Raw genomic sequence first — 26316 nt, 5'->3', positions numbered from 1 at the left:
GAAATGGAAAATTTGTCATTTTGGCCCACACTAATGTCATTTCTGATGTAGATGGCATGGAGGGCATTGCCTGCAAAATCTTGGGCATGTAAGGGGGACCACTGCTATTGACAGCATAAAAGGATTAGCACTCAAAATATTGCTGTACAAGTGACTAATTTTCTCTTATAACATCTTCCAAAACAGCATGCCACACTTTTTTTTTGGGAAAAAAAGTTGAAATACATTACTTTTGCACTGTTGCCTACTTATCCCTTTATGTGAAAGCATTCAACCTATCGATTGCATGAAGTGAAAGCATTGCACGACTAATTGATTGCAGGATAGAACAGTAGAAGCAAGGAGATGGGGGAGAGAACAAAATCCCCATGGAGATATTGCTTTGTTTGTTCAGGAGGCAGGCCTGGATACATCAACTTCACAGTTTTGTTCTCGACTGGACCCACACAGATACAGATGACACATTCGTACACATCTCTGTCTGTCTCCCCTTCGATCTCCTTGGTAACTTGATGTTTCCTGAAACCTCCCACGCTGCCTGCTGCCAGATCCCGTACAGTAAGTAGGGTTTCTGGAAGCCATGGAAAAAAGAAAAAAGAAATAGCAAAAGGCAACACTCTGGGGATGGAAGGAAGATTGTCCGGGAAACAAGGGATCTCTCCACTTCCTTCCTTTTCCTTGCGCAGGTCAATTCAAACCTGTCACTTTGTGCAAGTAGTACTAGGCTGCTGCTAGCAACTACTTTGGTTGTTTGTATTCTGCAAGCATAGCTTAAATCTCCTCATCATGTTGTTAGGGACTGCCCCTGTCATATTGAGTTCTAAAACTCGTTAGCTATAGGAACATTTATATATGGTGCGTCTTATTCTGATGATTTTGCAGTGCTGACCAGGTACTGGGAGCATACGGGCTTTGATGCATGTAGCTGTACATTGTCGTTGGTGTCTCCGGCTCTGGCTCCGGTTCCGGCCCGCAATCGAGGTTCACGCCGAACAGCCGGAGCCGCCGAGGCGGTGCTGATGCTGCACTGCAACTCCTGTTGTCTCTGTCCCATTGAGATTCTCCTGCAATTGTTCAGCAGAAATGGTGTAAGAGGTATGATGAGAAGACTACGTTACAGTGCTTTCTTCCCTTTGGTTTTCAGTCTTTTACCTGCATGTTGCATGTTGCTGTGATCATAGTCCACTGAGTGACGGTAGGCATGGGAATTGGCCGGGCTGGTTGGGTATGAGCCTGATGTGCTGTAGCACATTGGGCTCCAAGGCTGCTGCTCTCCACCAGCACTCTGTGCAGGGGCCGCTACACACACGGTGGGTGGAGATGCAGCAGCTCCTGTTGCACTCTCACCGCGGCGCCTGTAGCCGATGAACAGGCGGTCGGCCATGCCAAAGCCTCGCATCCTCTCAAAGTGCACTACGTCACCAGCATCAAGTTGCTTCTCTTTGATGTACCGGCTCCAGCCCTTGGTAAGCACGTAGCTCTGGCTGCTAGTCCAGTATGAGTACCGGAACCTCCACGGCTTGCCGGCCTCATCCTCGAAGGACAGGATCAGGCCCTTCTCGCCGGACTCACTGCTGAGGGGAAAGTACCTCTCGGCATGCTGCTTGGGGATCACCAGTCTGTTGAGCTTGCCTACATCGCTTGGCGTCAGGGGCTTCTCGAACAGGTGCTCCTTCTCGTAGTAGTGGTGGTAGTGTAGGTTCGTGTACATGGCTACACCCCAGGGCCAGGCCTGGGGGTGCTCCTGGGAGAGGTGATTCATGGCCGTTCTGCTGGAGGGAAGAAAGAGTTTGGGGAGCGAACAAGTGTGTTAGGTTCCTGTCTGCAGCGAAAGCTTGCCGGTAGGGAGGAGTAGCAGTGATGGTGTGTCGCGTAGAGAACCATGCAGGTGTCTTGGTCCAGCATTTATAGCCTCCTACCAAGGAGAACTTGGGGCCGTCTATGGGATGCAGTATTAATATTTCCCCGGTGGTACTGGTACATGAGCGATGTGGTCTTGATGCATTTGATCTTGGAGAGGAGGGCAGGAGTTTTTAATCTGGCTAGACAGGAGGAATCAAAGTGAAGGGCTTCAGAGGTGCTGAGGTTAGAATATGTAGTCTGAGCATAGCTGATGAGGGACGATCAGGTGGTGGCACTTCAAAGTTGGTGCCTGGCCATTGTGGACTAACCACAGCCATCCAGGGAGGTGGAGAGGAGTAGGCCCTACCACTGCTTTCCATGTGCTTTGGTGGTTGGAGCCTACGTGAGACCACTGTCATGAGCTCCGAATTTTAACCTGCAAAGTCTAGGTTTTTCAGTTCAATCTGCCTCTAGGACGGTGAAAGAAAGTGCTGGTTAGGAGCTGAAGCTTGTAGATTCTGGAGGCATGAGGTACCCTAGGCTAGATTAGGTGAAAAGATGCATCGATAGATTGGCAGCAGTTTTATACCTGTGGTCCGCTCGGGAATAGCTGGTGGGCAATTACTGGTTCAGGGTACTGATCTCGCAGGATGTGACACTTGAGGTGTATGGGCCGTGTGCTCTAACTATCACGCACTATTTTGTAGCAGAACCAGCCATTTTCTGATCTCAGATTCAATACAATCAAGGGTTTTGTCAGGCCTGTCTCATTGAATAGGTGGCTGACCACCTAATGCGGCAGCAAGACTTCCAAGTAACAAGCTGGTTCTGATTGGATTCTTACACAATCGATCGAATTGGCTGTAAGATATTATTTTCTCATTCGTAGGACAACCTGCCTCTGTTGAGGACACTGGGGGTACAAATGCAAAGCGAGAATACTCTATTTCCCCGTGTTAGCTGACCTTTTGTAAGGTTTGGTGCTCTCATGCATTGGGCATTTGGGGAGCACCTCTCGTTGCTGGAGGATTGGGATGCAGAACAGTATATGATCTGTTTATTTACATTTTTAATGCAGATCTGTATCAAACTCTGTATAATATTAAGGACAAAATCAGCAATGTCGCTTTGCTTGGTACTTTGGAGACAGGTATTCCATCACATGGTAACAGACGGAGTAGTACATGGTTAGATACATTGTATGCTGACTAATATATGCTTTTGTTAAGTATTATTCAGTTTGTCAACCTTTGGGAAACCAGCGGGCCATTAGGGCCCCTCGTTCTGTTAGTAGGTGCAGTCAAGAGTCCAGCTACAACAGTGATTGAACGGATCTTCAAAGATAATCACTCCATCGATTCCGTTACTTGTCTTTTTCCAACATTTAGGTGACTTCCATATATTTGGAAATGACAGATACAGTTTTTTTCTTACCTAGCTTTTTCTCTTTTGGATCCAGGACCAGAGAAACGGGAATGTGATTATTATCTCACGTGGCATTAGTCTTATCTGTCCCGCTTTCTGTTCCTGGGGCTTCAAGTTCCCAAGCGCCAAAATGTTCGAACATTGGAACTGGAAATAGGATCAAGATTGGACCTGCACAAAGATCTGCCTTCTCCAATTTCTAAAAGCATTTTGAATCAGACGGTAAGATTTTTGTCCCCAGGTCCGCCTTTTCTCTACTGATGCGTGTGCAACTTTTAGTCCTCACAGTTCATCACCCCTATTAGATGCAAATCCCCATGGGTTATTCTTAATTCTTTTGTTTTCTGTGTGCATGAACATAGAAACATGCAACATAGGAAGTTGATAATCACTTGCTACATGCACGAATGCACTGCAAAAGACTAGTATATACTTGATGGCATGACATAGGTAATCTTGATTAAACTATAACTAGTCTATATCTAGCATCTCTTGGAGTATGAAACAGCATGAAGCCATGAACGATTGAGTCCAGTTGGTCCATGGAATCTTGTCTAAAAAAGCCGTTAAGGGTGCTCCATTGCAGCTCTATGCAAATGATGAGCCCTTGTCTGCAAAAGTTGAATAGGCTTGTAGAGGCGTATGTTTCAGTTTTCTAGTGGTCTCTGGGATGAGATCATGAGAGCCTTTATAAACATATGTGAGTTCCCATTGTAAAGGTTTGTTTGACCACACAAACTTGATGAGAAGACAACTTCAAACATGGAGAAACACAATGTACAACAATTTGCAGTCACAAATTCGCATTTTTAACGTAGGTTCTTCTATTATTGGCAACAGCATATTTGCATGTATTGCATCAAGATACTCTATTTCAACGTGAAATTGTTAAACATGTGGGAGAACGTACTAGATTGTAAACTACACGGCCGGGTACTAATTTGCAGCACCGGAACAGTGCATGCACTTGTTATGAATTTTGACCAAGTGCCTAATATTTAAAACACGACCATGCGAGCCCCAGTAGGGAACCACGCAGCAGGTCCTTTTCTTAACTCAATCATGCAGCTCACCTGCCCCAAAGGTTTTGATAATGTGGGCTGGGTTTCTCCATGCACATGAATGATTTGGTATCTTGTGGAATTGAATACAGGATAACTCAAGATAAGGGGACACATGCTATTGCTCCTGGTTTTGTTTATTGCTGTGGTCTCGGTTCCTTTTTCGTACGGCGTTGCTTGTTTCGCCAAAGTTCATGCATGTAGTGTGCTGAAAAACCTCGAGCGCCATGTTACCCTCACTCACTCTGCTCACAAATGCTGCCGTGGAAATGTGCAATTAAGCTTTACTGATTTGGACCCTTGATAGATGTCATTTGTTAGCTAGCCTGAAATTATACTTGCAAGCTATTAGATCTGCCTTTGAAAATTAAATGTTGTCACAACCTATCAGCGCAGGCTGTTGCTTAACAGATGTACTATTACCATGTATAAACTGGTGTCAGTTTTTAAAACTCTGCTAGGATGCATGCATCAGTTTAAGCTGCTGCATGAACGTTGTCAAAGCGTTTATATACTGATCATCCGTGGTTCCTGTTGTTATCGTCAATAATTGAGAGCATCATGCGACTATCATGGCAAATCCTCATACATATGCCCTGAAAAACTCTAAACTGCTACAGTGAACCCTGCTTGCCCTAGTGTGCCTCGCAATGATATGCGAACGAAAACAACCTAGCTGTAGATTATTCTCTTGCATAATTGCCACCCTTTGCTTGCCTTTTGGAAGGAGGCAAGCAGCATCCTGGAGCACATCTCGCAAGATCTCACCGGCTGAACCTTTTTTCCCCCTCTTCATTCCTTTGCGCCGGGACCATCCGTCCAACTGATGTCATTTCTGTGGTTGCAGGCTTGCAGCTCGGCACCTGTGCTCTACGCGATCGTCGCCGAGGCTGACTAAAACTTTCTGCGCCACGCACGTCCAGGACTGCCGCATCTCTGCGCCTGCGATCTCTCTCACTGGACTACTGGACTTCGGCGCAAGCCGATCTTCTGAATTCTGAGGCCGACCCGGGCCTTTTCTTTCTTTCTTTCTTTCTTCCTCGCGCACTGAGGAGCGAGATGTTGGGTGCTCAGCTGGTGACGTGACGGGGACGAGAAGGAAGGCGATGATGGGGAGAGGAACTGGTATGCTGGGCGTCGTGGCAGCTTCGGTGGCGCAGGAGCAGGGGGGCAAAGCGGACGCAACGAAGCGCTTGTGGCGAGGCGTGACCGTGTGATTAGTGCCCGGATCTCTGCGTGCGTGTGCATGACACTGTGATGGTGTGTGTGGTGGGCTGATGGCTTGGTTGCTGCCCTTTGAGAAGTGCGTACTCCGAGTCCCGGAGCCAATTGGTTTGAGGTCCACACTGACCGAGCCGGCATCACGCCACGCGTTGGGAGTCCTCTCTTGCTGCGTCGAACAGTGAACACAGTGCTGCTGCAACTGCAACTGATACGCCATGGGCCGGCTCGCTACCTCTCTCTCCGGGTCCCAAGTCCGAGCACGAGCATGCACACTGAACGCCGCAGATGATGTGTGGCTGACTGTGCGTGGCACATGCGGCCTTCCTGTAGCTGTAGGGGCTGCACTGCCACTGCACCAAAATTGCCAGTCAGGCCTCATGCTGCCATGCCAGTGGGCGGTGGGCCTTGCCGCCGCGCCTGGGCTGATCGGCTCGTCGGGCCCGCGTGCCATGGGCCTCATGGTCCCTCTTCATTCCGTCCTTCACACATGTTTGGGAGTGGAGCCTGGAGACTGGAGAGTGGAGCGAGAGCATCATGGGCGCAAGCAGCAATGCCGTCCTTCACACATCGTTCCTGCTGCCCTCTTTCTTTGTTGCAAGAGTGATCACTAGTAGCTTTCGGCCAGGGACATCGACCCATCCCCTGGTTTCTATATGAACTAATGATCCTATAGTTCCTCAAAAAAAAAAAGAAAAAAAACTAGCAGACCTACTGGCCTGCGAAAGAACTGAAGAGGAAAACGATCGATGCATGTGGCCGTCAGGTCGAGATGGCCTCGTCGCTGTAGTACTGCTTGAGCCAGCGCGCTATGATCCTCGTCTCCTTGGCCCGCACTCGCGTCAGCCACTCGGGGTCGCCCTTGCTGGAGAATCTCAGATCCACGTGGTGCGCGCCTGATCGATCACTTTGTCAATGAAATGCATCGCATTGCAGCGAAGACGAAAATCCAAATTCTTTTTTTAAAAAAAGGAGGTTTGTATTTTTGATAATGGACCGACCGACCTTTGGGCTCGACCAGCGCGATGATGGTGTCGGAAATGCTCTTCAAGACCCTGAAACCAGGCATATAATTTGAACTTTTTCGAAATTCCGCTATATTTCCGTCGAATTCATTCAGATCATTGCATTACCCTCCAGTGCTCCAGGGATCCCGCAGCCCGTTGAAGAAGAGGATGTTGCTAGCGGATCTCTTCAACACATTCCCAATATCCTGAGACACAAGACGATGTCCAAAAAAAGGTAACACGATCAGTAACTGGGCCAGCAGAAACATCCAGCCCATGATCAATCAATCAACCAGGCCACGAACTGGGTACTCCAGCCCAGCCCACGGCCCAGTAGGAACGAACCATCATCATCTGCCACACCCCACCAGTATAGTGCACCACTTACGTATCCGCCGAACTCGGTCTCGAGCCAGAACGGGCGCGGCGGCAGCCCGGTGGCGTTGCGGCAGCTGGCGACGACGTCGGTGAGGTTGAAGGGCCACGGCGGCTGCAGGATGCTGTCGTTGCTGAGGCCGTAGGTCATGAGCACCATCTCCGTGCACGCCTGCCAGTCCCACCCCTCGAGCATGCCGTAGGGGTCGTCCTCCTCCTCGCCGCGGAAGCACGCCGCGGCGCCCGTGTGGTTGTAGTAGACGCCCATGGCGGCCCGGACGCGGGACAGAGTGTCGTTGCCGGAGCGGTCGACGGCGCGGCACATCTCGCGGACCGGGTACGCCGGCAGCGCCGTCAGGAACCCCGACGGCGTCGGGTAGTCCGTCATCGCCGCGTACACCACCGCGCTCTCCAGCAGCGACGGGATGTCCTCCACGCTGCTGCCACTGCAACGCATCCATGGCGAACGGATTGTGATCCGGTGTTTCTACGAAATCACTTCAAATTTCTTGCATCCTTTCAAAAATGAATCCTTTTGTTTTGTTTTTTCTTGCAACAAGATTTCTCCGTCCTTACTTGCACATGTTGAATGCACTCTTGAGCCGCGCCGTGCCTTCTTTGGTGGCGAGCAGACTGTCGAGCTCAGCCCACGAGTCACGAAGCACCTCGTAGCAGTGCTTGCTCTCGCTCTACACAAACAAAAAGGATCGATCGATCGATGATCGATGGAGCATTCCAATTTAAATTCTAAGTACATACGCCGTACGTATAAATAAATCACGAATAATACAGTATCGATCAACCTTGAAGTCGTCGGTCATGCGGTCGTAGAATGCGTAGGGGTCGGCGAGGCCGTAGAAGCTGAGGATGGGCGCCGACGAGGCGACGGCGCCCATGACGATGTGCGGGTACTTGAGGCGCATCCACACGGCGAGCATCCCGCCGTAGGAGCCGCCGAGCACGAGCACGGGCGCCGCCGGCGCGCTCAGGTTCGCCTTGAGGCTGAGCACGAACGAAGCGTAGTCGGCGAGGGCCTGCGTCACGGTGAGGTAGCCCTTGGTGCCGGCGTCCCGGAACGCCGCCTCCCGGCCCCCGAACGGCATTGACCGCCCGTAGTACCGGTGCTCCACGAAGACGAGCATGGCGCCGAACCGCGGAGCCGCCTCCCACATGAAGCCCGTGTTGTTCGCGAAGAGCTCCACGTCGCCCTCGTTGCCGGCGTACAGGAGGATGGGCGCCGTCCGGCCGCGCCAGAAGGTGTCGTTCACGAGGTACCGCTGCTGGAACGTGGCGTAGCTCGCGGGCGCCGAGTTGAAGTGGTCCAGGCGCTGCGTGTAGTGCCGCGTCTCGTACTGCACCATCGCCGGAACGGACACGCCAGCGTCGTCGCCCGCCGCCGCGCGCTGCCGCCGCGAAGACGACGACGAGGTGTGGTGGTAGTGCCTCGCCAGCGTCGGCGGCCGCCTGCCGACGACGCCGCCCACTCCGGCAGCCGCTTGGCACCAGAGTAGCAGTAGAAGTAAACCGGCAGCGATCAACCTCTCCATGGCTGGTGTTTGATCAATGGTGGTCTACTAATAAGCTAGTTCGTTCGTTGTAGATGGATTCAAGAAATGGAGACGATGGATAGAAGAAGCCGGAGAGGATATACTCGATCGTATATGGTTGCGAAATCCATGCTGATCGTTATCGGTGAATTGGGCCGCGCACAGAAAAATCGGATGCAAGGTTACGGTTAGTTGACTGGAGTAGAGTTTGTTGGACGTGCAGTGGTTGGAATGTGTCCATGGCCTATTTTCATCCCATTTTTTTCTTTATCTTTTCATGGTCCAACGTCTGATTCCGAAGAAAACGCTCCGTTTATCTTTATCTGTTTTGTGCAATTGCTCATTTCTTTGATTTACTTTGCGTCTGTTTGAAACTTATAGAACTGTAATCTTTGCCAAATGCCAATGATACTCTATGCCTAGATGCCTAAAATTTTCCCAAGCATGTGCCACTGACTTCAGTCATGTTGGTGAACTGAAGAACGAGTCATTAGAGCATGCTTGGAAAAATTTCAACATATGCGAAAGCGAGACCAGAGCATTCGTGCATTGCCCATTAGGTCGTGGGCCCCCGGGCGAAGTTGGCCATGGCTGCTCACTAAACTCCAAGCCCAATGCAAGCCCCAAGCAAACTAGCGTCTGCAAAGGCTCAGTTTATGGCCGATTTTGAAGGCTCAATTTTGATAAATCCAAAAACTAGATGACTCTAAGAATCCATAATATCAGATGACTGATCAATCATTATGCCATCATCAGATCATCATCACATTATTCTAGCAAAGCAAACCTCTCTCATGCCCTGGATCTGTGGACTTGAAAGGCAACTGAGACGGAGCAATGAATCGCAGCAGCTCTGAACTTCTGATCCCCAGCAGTTACTGCACCGCCACTGTACTTGCATTGGTTTTTACTGCGCGATGGGAGTGCAACCTTTGACCGCACCCCTTTAATTACCACTAGGTTTATTGTCACTGCAGTGGCTCAGTTCTTGGAACATCATCTCAGAAACAGGTTAAAGATGGCAGCAGCCAGCAGGTGTGCGAGAGAGAGGAGAGGTCTCTCTCTCGATTGCAAAATCATTGTCGTGGAATCCCATATCCGAGCGGCACTGGCGACGAATTTATAGTGTTGCCTTGCGCTCGCAGCGCATGCAGTAGGCAGGTGTCTCCCGGTCAGTTCGGCTCGTGCTGTACGCTGTTTATGCCTTTGAATCGGGTCTGATCACTCCTGACAAGAAAACAGCAAGGGTTTTGAGTTGAGATTTCAGCTCTTGGTTTTCTGCAAGTGTTGGATCAAAATCTTAGTGTCAAGGTCGGTCTTGTCATTAACAAAATCACTCTAGAAACAACCCATGTTGGTGACTAAAACCATTCTCTTGGGGACCTGCATTTCGCCCACATTAAGCTGCCCTAATTGCATCGTATCTTTTTTATCTTGTTCTTCAGCAAGATCCGTTTGGTTCCGGAGGGCTAAAGTTTAATCCTATCACATTAAAAAGAATCTTACTATTTAGGAGTATTAAATAAATCTATTTATAGAACTTTTTCATAGATGGATGCTAATTCGCAAGACAAATTTAATAAATCTAATTAATCTATGATTCGCTACAGCGATAAGGTTAAAGTTTAACCCTCCACGACCAAAACACCCGCACCCCCACACTTCCTGTCCCATCAGCTCTACAATGCAGCAATAACACAACCGGCAGAATCTCTGGTACCGTCAGATGCTGTTCCTTTTTTTCTTTTTTACCTGATAGACATAACTACTCTGAGTCAACCCAACAATGCCGCGAAGCTTTTTGTCAGATCACACACTGGCAAGAGTAAACTTCTACTTGACCAAACGACCAGAGCCTGCCCCCCCGGCCCATTTCATCAGCAAGAGATCGAGGAGCAGAGCTGCTGCAGCGGCTAGATACCAGCAAGATACGAGCTCCTCCATGAAACCAAAGCTGCTCCGATTCAAAGCTTGCTGGTGACTGGTGAGACGTCATCTCACAACTTACGCCTGTATGTGTATTTCTTCTGAATTTTCTTTTCTCTGAACCGAAGGAGACAAAAAAAAAAGGGTGTTGCTTGCTTTTGCTGTGTGAGACATCAAATGAAGTAGTGAAGTTAATGTGCTGCTGGATTCCTATAGCTTCATTGCAGGGCAAAGGGGGCATTGAAGGTGTTAGGCCTGCAATGCAAAGACGTGCGTACGCCATCGCTGTTCAATCAAAGCGTGTATTTACCTAAAGTGGCACTCCTCCTATTGGAATCCATTTGTTCAGAAAACCAGTGGCTCATTTGATGCACATTTATTTTGATAGATGGAGTCCTTTAGGCCTCTGTGGCCATGAAGATCATTCAAGCAGTTGAGACCATCATCAAATTTTATAGCAACTTTAATTAATATATGGCAGGCTTTTGTCTTATCCTACCAATATACTCAGTTCTAAAAGACCCCAACTTATTTATGAACTTGTGTGGTAGCCCGAAATCTTGACACCATCTGTTTTTCTTTTCTTGAACCCAGGATTTATTTTCCCCAGGTTCCGGTAGATAGTAGTAAAAAGCTACTTTAGTTATGATATAATATTCTTCATCACCACAAAATTCAACCTATAGTGTGAGATATTTTTTCCCAAGGTTTATGTTTTGGATATTGAATACTATTCTAGCTAAATTGAAATAACCCTTGACCAACATTTTAATAATCCTTGACCAACATTTTCCAATGTGCTCTCTTAAAACTAATGCAATAAATTTAATTATGAACTTGTTTGGTAGTCTTAAATCTTGGTGACCAGGCCAGCATCACCAAGATTGCCTACTAAGCTGAAATATTCCTTAGCCAAATTTTCTAAATACTAAAACTATTAGAAAATACTAAAACTAAAATGATAAATTTAATTGTGAACATAAAAAAATTAATCATGACATTGTGGTAGCCGTAAGTCTTGGAGCTTGGTTGGTATCCGTTTCCTTGATTTAGAAACAGGAAGCTTGAGAACCAGGAGTGAATTCGTCCCAAGGGTGGGTTCGTGGGATGGATAATGATAGGTTTTGAAACACCCCGGTCTAAACAACCGGAGCTAAACATGTATTTAAACACCAGAAGCAGTCTCTGGCGAAAATACATTACACAAGTGGTGGCACAGTCATACATAGCTTTATTTAATACGTTCGATTACAATAATAACATAAACTAGGAATACAACAATAGCGGTGATAAACGCGAGGGTAAACTCTTCATCTGACATGGTGGCTTCTACTGCGACGGCACCACTCCAGACTTGGGTATAGGGCACGAACTACTCGCCTTCCTCAGGCACAAAATCAGGATCCTCTGCAACAAGTCATAAACGGGTGAGTACAAAAGTACTCAGCAAGTTCCACCTCACCCTACGGGAGGGGAATGATACGCACGATGCACATTAATCACAATGCATTAGTAATGCAACTTAAGTTATACCGCTCTTCCGACACAACCCACAGTAGGTAGCTCACTAGTTGTCAGGACCACACCGTAGCCTGTCCATTCCGTGGACACGGACCATTCGAATGGATTCTACACTCTGCAGAGGTCGTACACTGTACCCACAAGCTCGACTGCCCGAACGGACAACCGACATAGCCGACACCCAGCCATGGTCACGCCCCAGCCTAGCCGCACAAACCCTCGGGCCCTGACCCCAATGGTCTATACCTGTGAACCATCCCTGCGACCGTCAGGCTAACCAGTGGGATTAGGCTAAGTCCGGCCCATAACGGAACCTGTGGTCGTACTAAAGTAAGCTAGGTGAGATGTCAAAACAACTCGGTCCTTATGGTTCACCAGGGCAGCAACCATTCCTCAACATGTCAACTCGAGCCTACCTCCACGATAGCACTCACCTGCCAGTCTACCACCACGGTAGCGCTGACTCCAGCATACCCAGCTGCCCTAGCCTCAGCCAAAACCCTTCATGTCCTAGTCTCAACTCTGGATATGCATAACTACTCATATGCATGCATGAGCACACTCAATCACTCAAGCATCGGTATATGTAATCAATCCTAAACTAAAGCTACAACTAGACGTCCTCACATGGATGCAACCGCTCACGTAGGGGTCAATAAAACTTGCCTTCGCTTACGTACGCGTCGGCGGCGGCGGCTTCCTGCTCGCGGTACGGGTCTTCTGGCTCCGGCGCGCTGTACTGGCCTTCGTACTCCTTGGCCGGCTCCTCCTCGGTCACTCCGTGATCTACGGGCGGAAACGGCACAACCGGCAAACAACACAAGCAAGCTATAAAATAAGCTCAAATGGAGATGAAAATAGGGGAAATAGATAGTACATGATTTGAGGAGAGGATCAACTGTTGGAGCTTCGTCTCGTGAGTGAGCTGGGCTCGTGAGAAGTGGTTTAGCTAGCGAAGTGAGGCGGCTCGGTGTGCTTTGGCTGATGACGGAGTTCATCACGGCCTCGCTCCTTTTATAGGCGGGGAGAGCAGCAGCGGCGTCGCACAGGGACGGGCGACGGCGTGGGCTGCGGCAGCTTGCTGTCAGCTCAAACAGTGGCAGCACTGAAGACGCGAGCGTCGAGGCGGCAAAGCCGGCGAGGACGCTGCAGCGGCGTGGGCAAGGTGGGGACGCGGAGGTGGGCGGCACGGCGCGGTGCCGGCGGCAGTGCGCGGTCCCGTCATGGGGCCGGTGTGTCGCGCGTGCGCGAGAGAAAGCGAGCACGGGTGGGGACGGCAGGGAGGTGCGTCGGCTTCCTTTTTAAATGAGGTGAGGTGGTTCGCGCGGCGGAAAAATATCTCGGCCGGCGCTGTGTGCGACGACCCTGATTTATGGCGAGGTGGAGCCTACCAACAGATGAATCACAACCTATATACTACGTACTCAAGTTTAACCAGGAGACTAACACTTACCTTATTGGAGCGACAAAGTCACGAAGGAACGCACACCTTTAAGTGGCTAGTCCAGCACTAACCTTACCACAACTTATCTACCTTGCTCATGGGTGAATGGCAAAAAGGGGGGTCCTATTTATAGATCAAGGGGATGGTGTTGCCAGTGAAGATAAAGAAAGCACCGGAGAAGGAAAACAGAGGGGAAAGGGAAATGGAATTCCTCAAGGACTTATGCGCAATTTTAGAAAACTGCAGGGACTCATCTGTAAGGCAAAATTTTCCATCAATCCAAAACTCAAATGAAGAAATGCCTAAAACGAAAGTTGAAGAGTTTTTCAAACTCTACAACATTGCTTTAGGGCTCAAATTCAAAAACTCAAAACTTATGTTTTTACATATGAATTTTTGAATAAAAGTCGGATTTGAATTGCTTTTGTCCTAAAGGGTAAAACTTTATAAAATTCAGGACCTAAATGCAAGCATTTATGACACGTCATGATGACGAGATAGACTTGTCATAATGGTTGGATAGACATGTCAGTATGACGGGATAGACTTGTCGTAATGGTTGGATAGACATGTCATTATGACGGGATAGACCCGTCATAATGGTTGGATAGACATGTCATGATGACTCGCATTTTTATACTTTAGTCCTGAGTAAATTTAAAAGTTATTTTTGTAAATCAAATATTTGCATAAAAGGACTTGTACTTTTATAAAATTATGCAAACAACCTTACTTTGCATTTCTTTCAATAGTGATGAAAACTGGGGATGATAGGCTGAACTGAAGTCCAACTTTGTACCAAGTGCTTCATGTAACCTGTCCCAGAATCTCGAAGTGAACTGGGTGCCTCTATCTGACACAATCCTCTTAGGTACTCCATGCAACTTCACAATACGCTCAATATATAATTTGGCTAATTTATCCCCTCCATAACTGGTACGTACTGGAATGAAGTGTGCCACCTTAGTAAGTCGATCGGCAATTACCCAAACCGAGTCATGGCCGCTCTGGGTTCTGGGTAGACCGGTGATAAAATCCATACTAACTTCATCCCACTTCCATACTGGAATTGGCAACGGTTGGAGTAATCCACTGGGCTTCTGGTGCTCTGCCTTAACCCTTTTGCACACATCACACTGAGCTACGAATCGAGCAATATCCCCCTTCATACCATTCCACCAATACTTCTCCTTAAGGTCCAGGTACATTTTTGTAGTGCCGTGGTGAATGGAATAAGTGGAGTTATGGGCTTCATCCAAAATGGTCCTGCGAAAATGACCTTGCTTAGGCACACATAATCTTTTCTTGAACCACAAGACTCCATCCTTATCTATCCGGAAATCTGGCGCTTTGCCTTCACTGTTGCGATCTTTAATCCATACCAATCTTTCATCCTCCATCTGAGCTTCCTTGATCTGGTCATCCAGGATGGGATGAACACTAAGATTATGGTTGCAGGAGCGGCGTATAACCCTTAGGTTCAACTTCCTCATTTCTTCACTCAGCTCTAGGGCTTGCGTAACTAGGTGATGGCAATACGCTTTACGACTGAGCGCATCAGCCACCACATTAGCTTTTCCGGGGTGATAATGAATTTCCAAATCATAGTCTTTGATCAACTCCAACCATCTTCTCTGTCTAAGGTTGAGATCTGACTGGGTGAAAATGTACTTCAGGCTCTTATGATCCGTGTAGATCTCACACTTGTTCCTGATTAGATAATGTCTCCAAATTTTGAGGGAATGCACCACCGCGGCTAATTCCAAGTCATGGGTGGGGTAGTTCTGCTCATGTGTTCTCAACTGTCTTGAGGGATAGGCTACAACTCTTCCTTCTTGCATCAGCACACAGCCCAATTCTTGTCGAGATGCGTCGCAATAAACGACAAAGCTCTTCTGATTATCTGGCAAGACTAGCACTGGGGCAGAAGTTAGTCGCCTCTTCAACTCTTGAAAACTTCCCTCGCAAGCTTCAGACCAGACAAACTTTGTGTCCTTTCGGAGCAACTCGGTCATAGGCCGGGCTATCTTAGAGAAACCTTCTATAAATCTCCGGTAATAGCCGGCTAATCCTAAGAAACTCCTAATCTCCGAGGCTGAGGTTGGTTGCTTCCATTCTGATACTGCCTTGACCTTTTCTGGATCCACTTCAACACCTTCGGCTGTTAAGACATGACCCAGAAAACTGACTCTCTGCATCCAGAATTCACACTTGCTAAACTTGGCATATAGCTGGTGTTTTCTGAGTTTTCCCAACACAACTCTAAGATGTTGTCCATGCTCCTCAGCACTCTTAGAGTAGACCAGTATGTCGTCTATGAATACCACGACAAACCGATCTAACTCCTCCATAAACACCTTATTCATGAGGGTCATGAAAAAGGTGGGGGCGTTAGTTAGACCAAAAGGCATCACTGTGAACTCATACTGGCCATAACGGATCCTGAAGGCTGTCTTAGGGATGTCCTCTGGTCGTACTCTGAGCTGATGATAGCCTGATCTCAGATCTATCTTGGAGAAGAACTTAGCTCCCTTCAGCTGATCAAACAGGTCATCAATCCGAGGCAGAGGGTACTTGTTCTTGATGGTGACTGCATTCAGGTCACGGTAGTCTACACAAAGTCTCATGCTTCCATCTTTCTTCTTCACAAAGAGCACTGGGGCTCCCCATGGAGAAGCAGCAGGTCTAATAAATCCCTTTTGTTGGAGCCTCTCAAGCTGCTTCTTCAACTCGGCAAGCTCTGGGGCTGCTAACCGATAGGCATTCTTTGCTATAGGCTTGGTTCCGGGGACTAAGTCAATAGTAAACTCTACATCTCTTTCTGGAGGCATACCGGGTAACTCATCTGGAAACACATCTGTGAATTCCTGAACTACTGGCACATCTTCTGGGGACTCTGCTTGAATGTGGTTCACCATGGAGTCTGATAGGCTAGACCGGATTAGGCATGTGACTGTTGACCCTTGGTGGTTGGTGACTGTCACTGCTCTCTCAGCACAGGCTATGTTTCCTCGGTGCTTGGTGAGCCAGTTCATACCGAGTATGACATCTATCCCTTTGGAAGTAAGGACTACTAGGTTGGCAAGGAATACTACCCCACTTAGGTTTATAGGGATATCTAAGACGCCTAAGTGGCAAGGTATATGACCTCCAGGCGAACGTGTCATTAACGGCCTCTTAAGGGCTATAGTAGGGATATCATACTTTTCCACAAAGTGGGAGGATATAAAGGAATGCGATGCTCCAGAATCAAAGAGTACTGAGGCTAGAGTTGATTGGACCAGAAACTCACCGAAAATCACTCCTGGTGCATCCTCTGCTTCTTCAACATTCACATGGTTCACCTTTGCCTCGCCGAAGGACTGCTGCTGGCTCCTAGCTGGTGCTGTACGGTTGGTTCCCGTCGGCTGCTTTGGTCCTTGAACAGAGTTGGAGAAAATAGAAGGGGCTGGCTGATTGAGATACGGACAGTTGGCTCTGTAGTGTCCGACTTCGCGGCAGTGGAAACAGGCCTTCGCATTGGTCACTTGACTTCCGCCAGTCGGTTGGGTGCGGGAGGTGTTCTGGGTCTGCATAACCGGAGCTGACTGGGCTGGCTTCTGGAAAGACCCGGGGTGCGTTTTGAATGAATTTGCACCCTGGCTCCTCTGGCCTGAGTGAGCCGGATACTGAGTCTTCTGGAACTTCTCCATCTGCTGGGGTTTCTTGCTTTCAAATCGTCGTTTGCGCTCACTGAGTTCTGACTTCCTATTTCTCTCAGTGGTGATAGCCCTGTTGATCATGGCATTAAAGTCACTGTGGGTGGTGACTTCAACCAAGGTCCTGATTTCCGGGTTTAGTCCACCAAGAAAAGCTTCTTGCTTCTTCTCGTCATCATTGATATCCTCTGGTGCATAACGAGACAACTCCGTGAACTTATGAAGATACTCCGTCACATTCATACCACCTTGACGAAGCTTTCTGAACTCATCCCTCTTGAGCTTCATGACACTGTTGGGAATGTGATGTTCTCTGAAGCTCTTGACAAAGTCAGCCCATACCATCTCGTTAGCGTTTTCATTTATTTCCCGATAACTCTGCCACCAAGCAAGGGCTGGTCCCCTTAACTGTTGTACTGCGAGCAAAACTTTGTCTCTGTCATCTGCATGAACAACCTCGAGCTTCATTTCAATCTCTCGCAGCCAATCATCCGCCTCAATAGGGTTATCAGATCCTCCAAACTTAGGTGGCTGCAAGCGGTTGAAATCTGCAATTCTGCTGCCATTGCCATGATGCATTGCAGGTCTATTGTTGCCAGGATTGCCTTGAGCTTGAGCTGTGAGAGTGGTCACAAGAACTTGAAGGAGTTGGTTCTGCTGCTGCGGTATGGCTGCCAGATCAATGGGTGCTGGGGCACGGGGAGGTGGCGGCGGTGGGTGTCCATTTTCTGGTGCTCCTGGGGCTACGTTCAAAGGGGCCTGGTTTCTCGGGTTGACCTCGTCACCGTCTTCCTGAGCATGGAGTCCCTGGACTCGACTCGAATGACGGGACATCTGCGGTAAAGAAGGGATAAGGTACGATTAGGTGGCTCTTCTAATTTATTACTAGGGTAGATTTGCATATATATATATATATATATATAATAGCACACAACACAAACAAATCATTCAAGCACCAAGCATTCATTCAAACAAGCAGGGATATATGACACGACGGATTACAATAACGCGGCTCGACTTTTAAGGGTCGGCCGGGACGACTCGACTACTGGACCCTACAACACGGTCTTCGGGGTCACTGTTTCCGGGATCTGGGGAGACGCGGGAGGCGTGGGCGGCACTGATTCGCAAATCCTCCTGCGCGGTTGGGACAAAGGGTACAGTGGGATCCCCTCCAGGATTGGTGGCTCCGCGGCGGTCCTGGGATGGCGTTCCTTGCGCTTGGCACGGTCCACTAGGTAGACACCCCTAAGGAGTTGACTGTGGCGATCTGCCTGTTCCCTAAGGTTTTCTTCAGCCACGGCGAGGCGGCTTTCAGCTTCAGCCGCTCGGGCTTCTGCCTGAGCTAAGGCCAGCTTAGCCTTATGCCAGCGGGACTCCGCTCCCTCAGCACGCTGGATTAAATCTCTCACACGCTGATGCAGTTGGTCGCACAAATCGTCGAGGCTAAGCAAATAGCCAGACATAGCGACAACTGTGGGGTTCTTCTCTGTCCCTGCGGGGCTTTCCAGGTTGCGGATCCTCGCCGCCCAGGCAGGACGGCTACGGTCCAACGGTGGAAAGTACTTCATGGGAGTGGAACCCAAGTGCCATTCGAACATCTGGCACAGGTACCGCAGTGCCTTGCGAGCGGCAAGTTGAATGGTGTCATGCATTCGGGCTCCAGTGGCGGTGATGCTCCAGGGTTGCATTTCCAAGTATTTATCACTGGCGCCAATATGGACGGTGACCTCACAGCTTTCAGTGCCATGCTCCATGAACACGCGACCCGCATACTCCGGTCGTTCCGGAATACCCAGTCACACCGTGGCAGCATAAAGCACCCTGGGAAATCCATCTTCGTTGATGCAGTAGGTGGTGGTCCAGTCATCCGCCATCTAACTTACAAAGGTAGGGTTAGCATAATAAGGATAAAGTTTTAAAGACTAATAGGGTCTCATGGATTGACCATCCTAGGGCTCCTACGGTCATCGTTACTACCGGTTCGTGTCCTACAGCCAACCTGGCTCTGAGACCACTTGAAACACCCCGGTCTAAACAACCGGAGCTAAACATGTATTTAAACACCAGAAGCAGTCTCTGGCGAAAATACATTACACAAGTGGTGCCACAATCATACATAGCTTTATTTAATACGTTCGATTACAATAATAACATAAACTAGGAATACAACAATAGCGGTGATAAACGCGAGGGTAAACTCTTCATCTGACATGGTGGCTTCTACTGCGACGGCATCACTCCAGACTTGGGTATAGGGCACGAACTACTCGCCTTCCTCAGGCACAAAATCAGGATTCTCTGCAACAAGTCATAAACGGGTGAGTATAAAAGTACTCAGCAAGTTCCACCTCACCCTACGGGAGGGGAATGATATGCACGATGCACATTAATCACAATGCATTAGTAATGCAACTTAAGTTATACCGCTCTTCCGACACAACCCACAGTAGGTAGCTCACTAGTTGTCAGGACCACACTGTAGCCTGTCCATTCCGTGGACACGGACCATTCGAATGGATTCTACACTTTGCAGAGGTCGTACACTGTACCTACAAGCTCGACTGCCCGAACGGACAACCGACATAGCCGACACCCAGCCGTGGTCACGCCCCAGCCCGGCCGCACAAACCCTCGGGCCCAGACCCCAATGGTCTATACCCGTGAACCATCCCTACGACCGTCAGGCTAACCAGTGGGATTAGGCTAAGTCCGGCCCATAACGGAACCTGTGGTCGTACTAAAGTAAGCTAGGTGAGATGTCAAAACAACTCGGTCCTTATGGTTCACCAGGGCAGCAACCATTCCTCAACATGTCAACTCGAGCCTACCTCCACGGTAGCACTCACCTGCCAGTCTACCACCACGGTAGCGCTGACTCCAGCATACCCAGCTGCCCTAGCCTCAGCCAAAACCCTTCATGTCCTAGTCTCAACTCTGGATATGCATAACTACTCATATGCATGCATGAGCACACTCAATCACTCAAGCATCGGTATATGTAATCAATCCTAAACTAAAGCTACAACTAGACGTCCTCACATGGATGCAACCGCTCACGTAGGGGTCAATAAAACTTGCCTTCGCTTACGTACGCGTCGGCGGCGGCGGCTTCCTGCTCACGGTACGGGTCTTCTGGCTCCGGCGCGCTGTACTGGCCTTCGTACTCCTTGGCCGGCTCCTCCTCGGTCACTCCGTGATCTACGGGCGGAAACGGCACAACCGGCAAACAACATAAGCAAGCTATAAAATAAGCTCAAATGGAGATGAAAATAGGGGAAATAGATAGTACATGATTTGAGGAGAGGATCAACTGTTGGAGCTTCGTCTCGTGAGTGAGCTGGGCTCGTGAGAAGTGGTTTAGCTAGCGAAGTGAGGCGGCTCGGTGTGCTTTGGCTGATGACGGAGTTCATCACGGCCTCGCTCCTTTTATAGGCGGGGAGAGCAGCAGCGGCGTCGCACAGGGACGGGCGACGGCGTGGGCTGCGGCAGCTTGCTGTCAGCTCAAACAGTGGCAGCACTGAAGACGCGAGCGTCGAGGCGGCAAAGCCGGCGAGGACGCTGCAGCGGCGTGGGCAAGGTGGGGACGCGGAGGTGGGCGGCACGGCGCGGTGCCGGCGGCAGTGCGCGGTCCCGTCATGGGGCCGGTGTGTCGCGCGTGCGCGAGAGAAAGCGAGCACGGGTGGGGACGGCAGGGAGGTGCGTCGGCTTCCTTTTTAAATGAGGTGAGGTGGTTCGCGCGGCGGAAAAATATCTCGGCCGGCGCTGTGTGCGACGACCCTGATTTATGGCGAGGTGGAGCCTACCAACAGATGAATCACAACCTATATACTACGTACTCAAGTTTAACCAGGAGACTAACACTTACCTTATTGGAGCGACAAAGTCACGAAGGAACGCACACCTTTAAGTGGCTAGTCCAGCACTAACCTTACCACAACTTATCTACCTTGCTCATGGGTGAATGGCAAAAAGGGGGGTCCTATTTATAGATCAAGGGGGATGGTGTTGCCAGTGAAGATAAAGAAAGCACCGGAGAAGGAAAACAGAGGGGAAAGGGAAATGGAATTCCTCAAGGACTTATGCGCAATTTTAGAAAACTGCAGGGACTCATCTGTAAGGCAAAATTTTCCATCAATCCAAAACTCAAATGAAGAAATGCCTAAAACGAAAGTTGAAGAGTTTTTCAAACTCTATAACATTGCTTTAGGGCTCAAATTCAAAAACTCAAAACTTATGTTTTTACACATGAATTTTTGAATAAAAGTCGGATTTGAATTGCTTTTGTCCTAAAGGGTAAAACTTTATAAAATTCAGGACCTAAATGCAAGCATTTATGACACGTCATGATGACGGGATAGACTTGTCATAATGGTTGGATAGACATGTCAGTATGACGGGATAGACTTGTCGTAATGGTTGGATAGACATGTCATTATGACGGGATAGACTCGTCATAATGGTTGGATAGACATGTCATGATGACTCGCATTTTTATACTTTAGTCCTGAGTAAATTTAAAAGTTACTTTTGTAAATCAAATATTTGCATAAAAGGACTTGTACTTTTATAAAATTACGCAAACACCCTTACTTTGCATTTCTTTCAATAGTGATGAAAACTGGGATGTTACAGGTTTATCATGCAGCCTTTGTATACGCTTGCTGACGGACAGACGAAGAAGCTTTTTTGGTGTATAGCAACGTGCGTGAGCCGTGCAAAGTCCCTATCATCTCGCGAGGATCCGGGATAAGAATGCCAAATCTCAGGAAATTAATAGGAATTAGAGGCTCAAAAACAAAATCTGCTTTCTGAGCAAAAGGCTTTGTAAGAGAAGTTGGCCCAACTTTTATCTGCTCGTGAGAAGATGGAAGAGGAACTTTCTTCGTGAAATATTACTTTCCCCTTGGTATATACCGTCGCAAATATTGCATAGATAGAATTCTAGCTAACTCCATATATTCGTTGACCAAAATTTCTACACATAATTTTGTAGTGAAATTAACATATTACTCTATAAAAGACAGAAGCATAAATGAGGTGATGAGAGAGAGAGAGAGAGGAAGTGATGATAGCAAGGACCAGAGGAGCAACTTTGTTTGTATGTATTAATACGAAGTAAATAACATCATTGGCCTCCCCTCCTCCACCTCCCCTATATAACAGGAGCCTGGAACCCCTTGAAGCCCCACAACCAAAACATACCAGAGCTGCAACCCTGCAACAGCACATCTCCTTGCTTCCTCTTCACTTTTCATCAACCTTCAGGTAGTTGAGTAACATCTGCCATGCCTCAACCTCTCGATCTCTTTCAAGCCTTCTGCTTGTTTACCAAACACCAGTCGATCTTTTGACCCTTGTCAATCTTTGCCGTGCAGTGTAGGCGAGCCATGAGCAACCGCAATGGTGGCAGAGGCGGTGCGAGGGGCGCGAGGCTGCAGCTGCACCTGTCGCCGCCGGCGGCCGGGAGGATGGAGGTGGACGGGGGCGACGGCAGCGACTGGTCGTCGTCCCCGAGCTCGTGCGTGTCGTCGGACGGCAGCCCGGGGGGCAAGTCGCCGATGGTGATCGGCGCCTGCACTCGGTGCATGATGTACTGCATGGTGGCCAAGAGGGACTTCCCCACCTGCATCAACTGTAAGCAGCCCTCCCTCGTGGACCTCCTCCATGGCGCCGGCGCCGCCGGCAGCGGCGGCGACAAGAGGCGCGGCAAGGGCAAGTGAAGGGAGGCCGGCTGGCATGCCTTGCCCGCCCCGTCCAGTGGATGCTCATACGGATGGTTAGCTCAGGTTGTTCGGGCACACGCATCTCGAAGCACGGTGGAGGAGTGACCGCCGTTGGATCATCCACTGGACGGACAGGGCCATCTTGGTGATGTTGTAGGCTAGTAGCTAGAGTAGTTGCTGATCTTAATTAGTTGCTATGTTTATGACCTTGTTGTGTTGCTTACGTTAGTATGGTTTTAGTTGTCATAATAACAATGTAATGCTCTGTTTGAATGAAGAGTGCAGTCTATGAATGAATGGTTCAGCTTTCGAGTGAGATGGCATTGCTCATAACCGGCTCGTATTGCATGCAGATAAAAGTTTTTTTTTCCGAACATACGAGTTTAGACTTTAGTGCATCTAGCTATTTCCTGATGTTGATCGGTCAGGATGATCATCAAACCATGGAATGATGATCAGTTAAAGTTGCCTTCATAAAAACCACCTGCAGCTGCTACTGCTAGACGTACGACCAGTATTCCTCTTCACTTCTCAGCTGGCTACCTGACCGCTGCATCAACAAGCAACCCAATAATGCAACAACAAGCTAAGGCTCCGAGAAGGCCGGCGGCCAGAGGGAGGAACCCTGTGGTCTGTGGCGGTGGCGTTGCAGCAGCTGGGCCACGGTAGGATCGCTCGCGCGAACAGAGGAACCAACACCCAGATGCGCATGCAGTGGCAGGGCAGTAGCATCCGCGTCGAGGCAGGCGGGCCGCCGTGCTGGATGCAGAACACCAGCAGCAGCGCCAGGCTTGGCTTGGAGCGGTCGTGTATGTAGCACAGGCGAGCTTGAATGCACGCAGCCGGGGGGGGAGAGAGAGTAATGCCTGGCGCAGGGATTACGAGCGCTGCCTGGAGAAAGAGGAAAGAGGAGGAGGGAGGAGGGGCGTAGAGGTATTTTACTTCAGTCGGTTCCACGTCACCTCGTCTTCAAGCTCCATCACAGGACATCTGAGCTCGCTCGCTCGCTCGCTGCACGCGTGTTTTAAACACGCGCACCTGCTGCCTGCACGAGAAAATTGAATATTTAGAACTCTAAATATTGCGCTTCGCAGTTTTGCCATTTCTAACATTGACTTCGCAAAAATAGACCTCCAAACATATGCTACTTGACTTTATTACCATTATATGTATTTTCTCCCTTTTCTAATATTTGCCCATATATTTGGCACTATTTTACTCTTCTTCTTTTTTTTACACCACGTGCTTTACCAGAGTTCGTCGTCTCCTGTTTTTCTCTCCTGATCGTCTTCTCTTCTTTCCCGGTTTCCCCTACGTTTCATCTTCCGCGGAACTAGGGCCGGCGGCCATGGAGGGCCTGACGCGGCGGCCGCCGCCCCGGCCTCCTGCGGAATCGCGATCCAATCCTCACCGCAGAGTTCTCCGGCTGGCAGGTCAGCAGATCTGGGTCAAACTTGGTTGCTGGGAAGCTTTGGAAGTCACTCGTCAGACTAGCCATTGCCACCGTCGTCGCGTTGCTCGCTCCTGATTCGGCGAGGTCAACAACCAATAAAAAGATCGTTCATCTGGAGACCGGGAGGTTCAGCATCTGCAGGGTGTTGTCTGTGGTCAAAGCAACATACCGTGGTGATTCTGCCGTGTGCATTTGCACGCAGGCGAGGCGGCGAAAGAAACGAAGCCCTCTCGCTCGTGTCACGTTCTTTAGGGAGAGAGCAACTGAGCAAGCACGCAGCAGGTATACGTACAGGTACAGGGCATCGATAACCTCGCCTTGCCACCGCGTCCGTCCGTCCGATCATCGGATACCTGCATCCAAGATCACCACGCATCAATCGCACGCACCCGTACGATCCGATCGTGATCGGGGTCGGCCGTGCCGTGGCAGTCTGGGAGGTCGATCGCCGCCGCCGCTGCGACGAGCCGGCGAGGCGACGCTCGCCTCCAGGGCAGAAACGCCAATGCGGAGTCGTAAAATTCGGCGGCGGCGGTGGCTGCTGCTGGAGGACGACATCGCAAGGCCTGACGGCAAAGAGCCCAACCAGGACCCGCGGGAGAAGCCCAGCCCAGGCACACGACAACTTCCCGAGCCCATTCCCATGGGCCGGCCCAATAGTCTCTGCTTCGTTTGTTCTGCCTGTGTTACGCTGTGGATGTGACGGCCGTTCCCGCTCGATTTGAGAATCCTAGTTTGACGTAGGGTCTCGTTAGGCGTGGATTCCTGATAATACCATTTCAGCCGCTAGCTGTGGGAAATCAGCTGTAAACTGCCAGCTATGAAAAAGCTGAAAGCTGTTTAGCTGAAACAACTGTCAACTGTGGATTCTAGATACGAATGTATGTTATGCCCCCGTTATATACAGAATAACAACCAATTCATATGCACAGAATAACAACCATATAAGCAAATAATTGATCTCCATCCATTAATCTACACTGGAACAACATCTCTGACACATATATGCAAAGAAGAAGGGAGGGAGGAGAAGAATGGGAGGGCGTCGGCCGGAGCAGGGCGTCGCAGCACCTCGGACGGGGGTAGGGAAGTTGTAGCACCTCGGGGCGGAGCAGGGAAGTCGGTGCACCTCGGGCTGGAGTAGGGCGTCGCACCTTAAGCCGGAGCAGGGCGTCGGCGGTGGCAACAGATCCCGCCGCGTGCGTCCGGCGGGGAGGCAGAGCAACGACGGCTGGTCGACGGGAGAGGCGGAGCAGGGCGTCGGCGGCGGCGTCCCAGGCTCCGGGGGCCCGACGAACGGATCCGATGGACCGGCGGGAGAGGCGGAGCAAGGACGGCGTGCCGGGTGTCGGCCGGAGAGGCGGCGACCGGCGGTGCTCGGACCGGCGGCGGCGCCAACGCTAGCTCAGCTCGTGCTCGTGCTCGCTCTGGACAAGGAGAACATGCGGCGGGGAGAGAAAATAAAGAGATAAGAAACGAACCATTGCCTCGTAACCAGTGGCATGGTGGGTAATTTCTACCCAAACGGAGAGAAATCCACTATAGCCGTCTATAGCTGCTAGTAAGGTCCGGCGCTGTAACTTTTAGCCCGTTAAAACAGGCTATATAGCTCGCTAAATACAGTAAATGGCCTGATTAGCAGGTCCGACAAAGACACCACCACCGTGCAGCGACCGCGATATGCATACGACACGGTACTGCCGGAAAACGCCGGGTAGTAGGCCGGGGAATTTTTTTTAAAAAAGGGTTTAAAAAAAATTAAAATTCGAAAAAGGGGTGCCGGTTGAGAAAAATTTGAAAAATGGGTGCCTCCCGCCCGACCATCGGGCGGGAGGCGTGGGGCCGGGGACATCCCGCCCAACCAGCGGGCGGGATCCTCAAAAAACTTTTTCCAGGCCCCCCCGAGGGCCCCTTCGCGAATAAGAAACTTTTCTTATTCGCGAACGGGTCCCTGAGGGAGCATCCCGCCCGGCCAGAGGGCGGGAGGCATCCCGCCCGGCCAGTGGGCGGGATGTTTAGAGCCATTTTTTTTTTGTTATTTTCCTTTGGAATTTATGATTTACAATCTAT

At 49.7% G+C, this 26316-nt stretch overlaps 3 protein-coding genes and 2 long non-coding RNA genes across 6 annotated transcripts; 2 read left to right on the top strand and 3 right to left on the bottom strand.

The window, feature by feature from the left end:
• Nucleotides 1–369: 369 nt before the first annotated feature.
• On the bottom strand, nucleotides 370–2520 carry LOC112902861 (B3 domain-containing protein Os11g0156000-like). 2 transcript variants are annotated; one of them, XM_025972045.1, is made up of 3 exons: nucleotides 1153–2518; nucleotides 890–1064; nucleotides 370–805 (listed from the first exon to the last, which is right to left on the bottom strand). In XM_025972045.1, the coding sequence occupies exons 1-3, from the start codon at nucleotides 1760–1762 to the stop codon at nucleotides 793–795; spliced, it is 798 nt and encodes a 265-aa protein (XP_025827830.1). In that variant the 5' UTR covers nucleotides 1763–2518; the 3' UTR covers nucleotides 370–792. The 2 variants fall into 2 exon arrangements, with proteins under 2 accessions (XP_025827830.1, XP_025827829.1); XM_025972044.1 differs by lacking the exon at nucleotides 370–805 and having other exon boundaries at nucleotides 817–1064; nucleotides 1153–2520.
• Nucleotides 924–5751, top strand: LOC112902862. Its single transcript, XR_003230683.1, has 3 exons — nucleotides 924–1095; nucleotides 3302–3489; nucleotides 5176–5751. It is a non-coding gene; the product is annotated as an uncharacterized LOC112902862 (long non-coding RNA).
• A 560-nt stretch (nucleotides 5752–6311) lies between these two features.
• Nucleotides 6312–8295, bottom strand: LOC112903467 (lysosomal Pro-X carboxypeptidase-like). Its single transcript, XM_025972738.1, has 6 exons — nucleotides 7735–8295; nucleotides 7508–7620; nucleotides 6945–7377; nucleotides 6683–6762; nucleotides 6555–6604; nucleotides 6312–6445 (listed from the first exon to the last, which is right to left on the bottom strand). The coding sequence occupies exons 1-6, from the start codon at nucleotides 8290–8292 to the stop codon at nucleotides 6312–6314; spliced, it is 1368 nt and encodes a 455-aa protein (XP_025828523.1). The 5' UTR covers nucleotides 8293–8295.
• A 3323-nt stretch (nucleotides 8296–11618) lies between these two features.
• LOC112901876 lies at nucleotides 11619–14134 on the bottom strand. Its single transcript, XR_003230400.1, has 2 exons — nucleotides 14103–14134; nucleotides 11619–11811 (listed from the first exon to the last, which is right to left on the bottom strand). It is a non-coding gene; the product is annotated as an uncharacterized LOC112901876 (long non-coding RNA).
• An 8140-nt stretch (nucleotides 14135–22274) lies between these two features.
• LOC112903288 lies at nucleotides 22275–23091 on the top strand. The gene is made up of 2 exons (XM_025972526.1): nucleotides 22275–22335; nucleotides 22446–23091. Exon 2 carries the CDS (start codon nucleotides 22458–22460, stop codon nucleotides 22788–22790), a length of 333 nt encoding a protein of 110 aa, XP_025828311.1. The 5' UTR covers nucleotides 22275–22335; nucleotides 22446–22457; the 3' UTR covers nucleotides 22791–23091.
• The last annotated feature ends 3225 nt before the right edge of the window (nucleotides 23092–26316 follow it).

The sequence above is a fragment of the Panicum hallii genome, chromosome 8 (assembly GCF_002211085.1).
Source record: "Panicum hallii strain FIL2 chromosome 8, PHallii_v3.1, whole genome shotgun sequence".
Classification (NCBI taxonomy): domain Eukaryota; kingdom Viridiplantae; phylum Streptophyta; class Magnoliopsida; order Poales; family Poaceae; genus Panicum; species Panicum hallii.
This window is presented reverse-complemented; position numbering and strand designations above follow the sequence as displayed.